General features: G+C 41.8%; 1 protein-coding gene across 1 annotated transcript in view; it reads right to left on the bottom strand.

Moving 5' to 3' along the window:
• Nucleotides 1-5,464, bottom strand: part of CD9 (CD9 molecule) — a 10,138-nt gene extending 4,674 nt beyond the window's left edge. Inside the window, exons 1-5 of the mRNA XM_035892088.1 lie at nt 5,383-5,464; nt 3,099-3,196; nt 1,828-1,902; nt 852-944; nt 194-283 (exon numbers count right to left, since the gene is read on the bottom strand). Coding sequence (XP_035747981.1) covers nt 194-283; nt 852-944; nt 1,828-1,902; nt 3,099-3,164 — 324 coding nt within the window. The 5' untranslated portion in view covers nt 3,165-3,196; nt 5,383-5,464. The remainder of the gene's footprint in view (nt 1-193; nt 284-851; nt 945-1,827; nt 1,903-3,098; nt 3,197-5,382) is intronic.
• Nucleotides 5,465-9,148: the final 3,684 nt, after the last annotated feature.

The raw sequence follows: 9,148 nt of genomic DNA, 5'->3' as shown, positions 1-9,148 counted from the left end.
CAGTTTTCCTCCTGACCCTGCTTGTTTTTTCCACAGTAACAGTATATTGGTTTTCCACAACCAGGCTGATTATAGAGATAAGTTGTTAAGTTACGACATGGGAATTTCCCATGGACTGGAAGGGTTTATTCAGAAACACGTTTCTCATTCTATTCATTGGGCAGAGATGTTGGTGAATTAAGACATGCTTTACCATTACAGAAAGTGAGTCGATGAGGGTCTTCTTTGGACAGGTGTCCATGAACTGCTGCTCAAGAACTCCTGTAAGACCACAGCAGTCCAGCTATAATAGAAAACAGAAAAAGAGAACCAGGTTAAATAATTCTTATTTTTGCTCTGTATTTGGTAAAAAGAAGAAATAGGTTACATTAGGTTGCATTACAGACCTTATGCAAATTTACTTAGAAATCCTGCCAACGTGACTGCTATAAATCTAATTTTAAAAATCCTTTATTGCATTAAAGGACAAGATTATGAAAGGAAGAGCTAGATCATGTTAAGTATACACACATTAATTTTGGTAACAGCTTGTACTCCTTACAGACACTAAGGTGAACTCCTCATACACACGCAGGTGCCTCTAGATCAATACCACAGATGTAGTTTCCCAGCTTGCTTCTGAGTTTTAGGAAAACAAGAATAGTTCCATGCATTTCAGAGGTTCAGAGGGACAAAAAAGCATGCTGAATTCACTGATACTATACAAAAATATCTCTGCAATTTGTTACCAATACTCCTTTGGTTTCTTGTAGTTAGCAAGATACTAGACTTGTACAGGGGACAGGATGACACGGAAAACAAGTGTGAACAAGCTCCATTACTGTCTAGTTTATGTATAACCATGTACTTACAGCCAGCTGAAATGCTTTCAGGGTCTCTCTGGCACCTGGTTGAGATCTCTTTCCATAGGTTTCCCTGTAGAAGTCCTTTAATTCTTCAATAACCTACAGGATAGCAGAGTTGTGGTGTATTACTGTCTTACCTGAATATTCATCATGGAAAACTTGCACTGAGTATGTAATAAAAAATTCTGCAACCTACAATACCCATCCTCCTGACACATAGAAATAGAGGGTGGACAGCATTTCTGAGCCAGAACAGGTGAGCCTAACTGGTACACTCGCCTTAAAAGCCACACCTAAACAGATAAGATTCAGTTTCCCTTCCAAAGCTCTGAGCTGCTAGGAGGAGTGAGAGAACCAAGTCTTTGCCCACTAGTTACACAAAAATACTCCCTATTCATTTCCCCAGAAGTTGCTATATTCCCCTGTTGTGTAATACAAGCAGAAAAGCAACCCTGATCACCAAGTACCATGTTTTAGATACAGAAACATTCAGCCCATAACTGACCCAGCTCATATCTAGAAATGGTAAAGCTTTACTGATGGCCCACCTCACAGCTCAGCCAGGTACTGCCTGGTGGAGGGCATCTCTAGCATGAAACAGCATCTGGGATTCTGGATTCTCTGCTAGAGTCTTGTTTTTTAATATTAGAGTTTAATTTCTTGTATTTTTTGCTAGAATGCATCTTATTCTTCTCCCCCAAATTCCCTGGGTAATCAGACTTTGACTAGAACTGGTACATATTTCAGTAGACTGCCAGCTTTCTGCGGGCACAGTCATAGAATCCCAGAATGGTTTAGGTTGGAAGGCACCTTCAAAGATCACCTAGTCCAACTCCCCCATCATGGGCAGGGACATCTTTCACTAGATCAGGTCCCATCCAACCTGGCCTTGAACACTTCCAATGATGGGACATTCACAACTTCTCTGTGCAACCTGTTCCAGCATCCCACACCACCCTGCCAACTTTCAAAAGCAACCTACCTTTTCTTTATTTGCAAATCCCCAAATTGCAGCAGCAATTTCAAGGGCAAAAATCACAAAAAGGAAGAGGAAGAACTAGAAAAGAAAGACCACATCATTAATAAGACCACAGCACCACAAAACAGCATCTCACATGTATACTGCAAACTTGTCCAGTCCCCAGGGCCAGCCTTGTGGGAACCGTCACTCAACCAGGTTCCAGTTGGAGGTCTGAAACACTGGTAAGACTAGGAAAGAGAACACACTGCACTGTGTCAGCACTTCTTCCCAGGAGCATCAGAAAGCCTGGCAGTGTTTCCTAAGCAGAACTCCTTTTTGATCAGTGTTAATTAAAAACAATCAGCTGTTAACTCAAACTTTGAAGTTGCCCATGTCATTCAGGCTCATCACAACAGCTGACACCAATTCTTTTCTCTGCTTTGTCACTCCTATTGCTTTAGGAGTCATCACTTAATACCTAGCTTGCCACCAACTCCCAGAGCACTAATGGCCACTTTGTTGTGTATCCCATAAAATAGAAATAAGTGTAATCTCTGTGTTTGACTACCAGGTCCAAAACACCACTACGATTTAAAGGAATTTTAAAGAGAGATATTCAGAATTACAACAAAGAGCCAGAAGCATCATTTTGCAAAAAATATATGAAGTTAACTTCTTCCATGACACAGAAGGGGAATTGTTCTTTCACCAGCTGTAGTAGTCTTCTATTAACTAAGTTTTCTGATTATTTGGATGAGTAGTTCCACAAGTGTACAGATGTGCATGAACCCAGTAAACTCTACAGGCCCCTCCAGTCTGAAAACAATGAGGTTGCTCTCCAATAATTGGCTTGCAGAGCAGTTATCAACTAGAAGAGCTCATCCTACGATTATGAACAGTAGAGGTTTGTTGTTTCAAGGATCAAATACCACAGTTCTAGTCTCCAGGATTAAAGACTGCACAGCCTTCAGAGTTCAGGACAAACTGTTAATAAATAGCATTACTGCTATCAACATTTTATTTCTGTCTTCACATATACTCCCAAGTCTTGATGCTTCAATGTCTGAATGTCTCTAGCTTCTGAAGTCACCTGGTATTGAAATACAACATGGACATTTGGAGTTGGGGCCAGAAATGGAAACTATATTCAACATTTCAGCATTACGTAGGTGACCATGAGTTTAAGTGTTGTGTAGCCAAAACAGTCAGCATCTGCTGCCCTCTAACTGCATGGTAATCTTTTCCTTTCTCATCATGCTGCTAAAAATTTAAACAATACTCTGAATGCTTACCAGGCCAAGCATACATTGAGATTCTTGCAACGCACCACAGCATCCCAAGAAACCAACCAGCATCATAAGTGCACCAGCTCCAATAAGGATGTAAACTCCTAGGGAGGAGAAAAAACAAAGACATGTATACAGGCTAGTTGAGACCTCAGCAGCCAGGTATAAAATTAGTTGCTCCACAAACAGCATTTGTAGCTTTTGCCAAGATTTAAGTTTCCTTACAGAGGTGTTCCAAGCAAAAAAAAGTGCTGTGCTTAATTTTCAAAGCAAACACATCTCAAAACTTGTGGGGAAATGTATTGAAAATAAAAGCTTCAACTTACAACAATTTATGTGTACCACTACTGCAGTTTCAAAAGTTTTAGAAAATCGGCAAGATAAAGCCATTTAAGACAAGCTGTAAGACACATTCTAAAACTGGCTCAGAGCCAGTTACCAACTTATCTTCAGATGAAGAGTGTGTTGCAGTTAGAGACAGCTGGAACCAGTGATTTTTCAACATCTGAGATTTCTTGAAGCATGCTACCTCCAGTAGAATGGGTATGAAAAGGCATAATAATCACCTGTCATAAGGCTTTAAATGCTTTCCTACCCTACTTTTCCATCACGAAACACTGAATTCTTCCACCAGCCAGTGATACAAGTCTACACTTCAGCTGCCCAACTTGACAGCCTCTCTAACTACAAGAAACTCTGCATCTTCAGATTTTGCAAAAAACAGATACTTCTTCAAACCATACCAAGTGGCTGTGCCTGTAGACCATTCTGCCCACAATTTAGGTAGTAAGTGTGTTGGAGCACAGAGGGCAAAAATTTTTGGGCTAAAAGACTCCATTTATGCCCAGTCCTCTCCTCTAAAGCTTGGGAACTGCCAGCTTAAGCATTACAACTGTTAGCTGGCGAGAGTAGCAAGATGTAGCAAGCAAAACAACTCCCAAAGAATGGCAAAAAAGTATAATTGGGGTGGTGAAACACGAGACAAAGAATCAGCACAAAGCATGTAGAATTAGTATGACATTTCTATCAATGTAGACAAAAAACACAGTTCTGGCCTTCAGAGACCCAGTCAATGCTACCTAAAGGAAGCCATATGTAAGCATTTGCAAATGATATTTTCTAAATGCAAACCGATAAGATTAGCTGCTGAAACAAACATCTACTTGATTAGGCGTATGTAAGTGATAAGGCCCAACATCTTATCAGCAGTTTTTTTTGCATAAACTTTTTCTATTTTTGAAAAAAAAAAAAAAAAGTCCATCAGTTTATTTTCAGCAGTATAGAAAGCTTTGGAGGTAACTTGCTTTGTTATTAGGTGCAAATTGACAGATTCTTTCAATTTCCTATTGGAAATTGCAGTCAGTAACTACCCCCAGAAAAAAATTGTTAAAAAAGTTTAATAAGAATTACTGTTACAAAACTCAGTTCAACCTACAGAGGTTTCAAGTAGGTTTCACCGGCTGCATTCAGCCAGTAGCTTAAGTATCACATCATAAAACTTTTATGTTTCATGAGGTTGAAGAGTAGTTTTAGACTACCCAAAATAAGACTTGTTAAATATTCAGCTCAATGGCTAAGTTTAGATTTCTGTTCCCTTTCCAAGGTCCAGTTGAAAGCATATGGAAATCTTCTTGGCAGCTACAAGAACCCCGTTTGCTACCATGCCAGCATATCAAGGGTGAAATGCAAGCTCTCTCAGATAAGCCATCTGCAAACCTGTGGAGCTGCTCATATGGACCAAGATATTTGTACATCTGTTCCATTGCGTTCAGTATAAGTTAGCATAGATAGGGCTGTAGACAATGGTATGTACGCTCCTTCTGAGAGATGAGGTGATAGTTGTGGGTTTGGGTAGCATAGGCTGGTCACTTTGTGGGGAAAAAAAAATCAGTTATTGATGTCATCTGTGACTATTCAGTTTAGAGTGAAGCTTTGCTGACTCCTATTGTGAGAAGCACAAGGAAGATACCTCCTCTGTGTCAACCGGGAGTCCCTGAAATTACACAACAGCACCCAAAGAGGAACTACAGGGTTTAAGCTGGGAAAAAGACAAAGTGACATACAACGCATAAGCAGCCTGGAAACTGCCAGCGTGACACTGCTGCCGTCTGCACAGGAGCTCGCAGCAGAGGCTGGGCCCCCCGTGCCAGCCAGGGCAAGCTGCTCTCTCTCGCCAAGGCTGTTTTGGGCCATTTTGTCTTTAGCCTTTGAGGAAGATGAAGGTTTTAAGCAGTCCGAAAATCAGGGCACAAAAGCATGATCTGTCACCCCAAGCCACCTCCTAGCTTACCTGTGTAAAACGTCGTATTGTTGGATTCCAGGTCAAAGATGCTTTTGGTCTGCGAGTCAAACCGAAGCCATAGTCCAATTGCAAGAACTGCTGTCCCTGCAAGCTGTAAGAACAAGTAAGCCTTGTTAAATAAATACCAAATAATACATTCTCCCTTGCATTAGTAGCAACGTCAGAAATAAACACAGGATACAGCTCTTACTTAAAAAGCCAGCATAAAAGGACGGGGACATCAAAACAAGAACAAACTTAGTTCCTTAGTGACATGAGGCACCTTGTTTACAGATGCCTTTACATATTAAGCCACAACACACAAGAACAATGCCCTTCTTGTTCTTTACTGAAAAAACTGAGGTTTACAGAAGTCCCAAGTGTCAGTATTTCCACTGACCCCTCCACCCACTGTTTTATTCTGTGTGACTGTAATGACACTGCATGGATTAGTGATCTTGAGTCTTCACACTGAAAGACAAGTGTATCACAAGAGAAAGCCCCTTGTAGGGCCAGCTAAAAGTTTTAGCGTATTAAAGAGACTGGTAAGAGTTCAGTGTACTGCAGTATGGAGTTTAGAAAGAGTGGTCTTTCTTGCAAAAAAAAAAAAAAAAAAAAAGAGAAAACCAATCCATTAAGTCTCCACACGGACAAGAAGATGAAGACAGAGGCTGCTGAAACAATACTGCTGTGTGCTGAATATGGAACAACACAATCAAGTTTTAGATAATATTTAGCTTTATTATACCATTGTCACTGCCTGTGTACCTCCAGGTTCCTTTTAACATGAGTGCTTGTGCTTGCAGAAAGCTGTCGTGTGTATAAATCGGCTTCTGGATGAAACATCTGGCAGAAGGTATTGGAGAAGCATTGCAAGAAAGAGGGAATTGCACACTGGTAAGGCAAATGCCAACAGTTTGCTTTGAACAGACTGAACCCTCCCTGATTTAAAAAGAGAACTTGGGGTCATCTGGCATGCAAAACCAAAAAAGAAACCAGGACAAACTAGGAGGCTGGAGACTGTGCTTCTGAGCTCTTCTTTCTCTCCTTCAAAAACCATTTAGCTACCCAAAGAGAGCTCTACAAAAGTGAGATGAGAACAGAAGTACCACACATTGCAGCAGACATTAAAAATTTAAACTTAGGAGTGAGCAATAAGCTTAGAAAGTCTGTTAAGTCTTGGCTAGGCTTAAGTAAGCATGAAAAGGAAAAGCAGAGCCTCATCTCTGATAAGGAGTTCCTTCTAGAAGGGAACAACATTCTTGATCTGCCTCCAAGAAACTGTTCACTTTAAACCGTGTTTACTTCAAAATATTTACTTTCAGTGAGAATATGGAAGGAATTCCCACAGAAAGCACCCAACACCAAGCCCAGCTCCCCCAGCCCCATGCTCGCCCCATGGGAAGCCCACAAGCCCTTTCTCCCTGCTACAGGAGTGGCTTGCAAGCACCACAGGCAGGGAAAGCTTTGCAGTCCGTGGGTCTGGCCTCCTAGGCTTTGTCTTCCAAAAAAAAAAAAAAAAAAAAGATGGAAAACTTTGAAAAAGCTGTTTTGAAAAAAGAAAACTCTTTCTGAAAAAGGCAGAAAGATTCACACAGGACAAAGAGGATGAAGCTACAGGGCTTAAGGGAAAGTATATCTCTTGTAGCTTCTCAGCCAAAAGCATCCTCACTAAAGGCCTCAGGTATCAGCAAAGGAAGGCGAGCGGCCAGCCACAGCAGAAAAACCAGCATTTCTTGTATGGCAAGCACCTGACTCCCAAGCCTGACCTCAAAGAGGAGCTGCAGGGTTTTAGCTGGGAAAAGAGATGAAGTGATACGCAATGCGTAAAGAGCCAAGCCCAAACAGAGATTTCCAGGCCTATGCAAAAGGCACTTTGTTGGTGTCACAGGTGCGTAGGCTCAGGCTTACTCACAAAGCACACAGCAAGAACAAAGCCTGCCCATACCTACACCTTTCCTTGTTAGGGCTATGCTGTCGAAATAACTTTAAGTTATGCCAGAGAGCCTTGGTAGTAGACAGCATGTCACAAGAGCATTATTATTTCAATTTATCGTGCCGCAGCCCTGGGGAAGGGAGATGTGCAAGAAGGGGACGGGCAGAGAGAATGGTTGCACTCACTGCTAGAGCATCACTTAGAGCCTTCACAACCTCATCTCACTCTAGCACCTCAGGTCAAAAAACCAGAAGGGCTTAGTGATGGGAAAAACCCTCACGCACTGCTTCTAGCCTACAGGTAAGTCACCCAGTATTTAATAATACTGTTTGAGACTCACTTCCCTGGGTTTTCAAACAGTCTTCAGCTTTTATAGGCATCCACATCTGAAGCATTAGGAGAACAAACCTACAGCCTCTACTTGTTTTGCTAGGACTCACGAATTGCAAAGTCACAAGCATAAGCATACCCAGCTGTCTGCACCTACCTACGTTTATGGTTTGACAAGCCTCAGCGTTTGAGTAGAGTGCTCACGACAGCGCTGCAAACCAAGCAGCAGACAGCAAAGGGCTATAAAGCTAAACCCCAGACCTGATCCCCCAGCAGAGCTTTAAGGCCAGACTATTCAAATAGTGAAGAAACTCTAAACCATTCTACAGCCATGTAGATAATCTTACAAGCCCAAGCAAAGCAGAAGGCTCAGTTAACGATCTCTGAGAAACTAACTGGTTGGTTAACATTAGGGAGAGCTGACGTACTTAATATAGCTCCTTTTAAAAAACAGACTTATCTTGGGGGGGGGGGGGGGGGTTAAGTATCATGTTTTCTCCTTGGAAAAGCAGTCATCCTGTGATAAGAAGTTATTATCACTGGAAAGCAAGAGACTTATTATGGATCACAGAATAGCAGTAACACTATGTCAGTGAACTGCTCCAGATCACTAAAAAAACGTAGGATTAAATTAAGTGATCATTCTCTCCATGGTGGACTAGAAAAAAAACCCCACAGCTCCTTCATGCAAGAAAAAGCGACCTTTTGTCTTGGTTTAAGGAAAGCAGACTTGTGTTCTCAGTTTGTGCTCTTCCTAACCACAATGTCCACTGATCTAAAAAAAGGCCGTTTTAAAGCAGAAGGCGAGAAACTTCAAGTTTTCATCAAAATGAGAGACTGGGGCACCAACGCCAGCCTCAGAGGAAGAGGCAAGCACAGCCCCACGGGCACCCCCAGCACTTGGCAGCATCTCAGACCAACCTGGCACACCGGAGTCTGGTACGCAGCTGCCTTGCTGCTCACCAGTAGATTTTGGCAGCCATGTTGGGGTGGGTTTGGTAGCTGTTTTTCTTCCCTGGGAGAGGAGTGTGAGCCCCCCCTGCCAGCTGCATGGAAGCAGATCCCCTGAAGAGCCAGTTGTTGGGTTTTTTAATCCAAGTGTTTTCCCAACCTAACAGACCTGTTTTGTCATAGGAGTTGAGTAATACAGGATATTTCTAAGCAGATCTATCCTGTGCTGAAAAAGAAATTTAACAGAAAAATAACACAGCTGTTTTCCTGAAGCCAGCCACTGTGTGTGTGCAAAAAAAACCTACAAAACTTAAGAGAAAGGTTTGTGTGCTTATGAAACATGTAAGCAGTACATTTCTGTAGTAGCAAGTATAGGAAAAGGAACTTGGAGGACATTATTTTTTTCCAAGCAAAGATGAAAATACCTGGTTATTCTTCCTCTAGTCCTATGGAGGCTCCTTGGATTTTTTGGGTTTTTTTTTTTGGTATCACATGAAAACATAACTCCATTGCCTCAAAGGCTCTACTCCTGCATCCACCTTTCTGCTTGTGGCAATG

The sequence above is a fragment of the Egretta garzetta genome, unplaced genomic scaffold, assembly GCF_000687185.1.
Source record: "Egretta garzetta isolate BGI_Z169 unplaced genomic scaffold, ASM68718v1 scaffold293, whole genome shotgun sequence".
NCBI lineage: Eukaryota > Metazoa > Chordata > Aves > Pelecaniformes > Ardeidae > Egretta > Egretta garzetta.
Note: the sequence above shows the minus strand (reverse complement) of the source record. Positions and strands in the feature narration are given on the sequence as shown.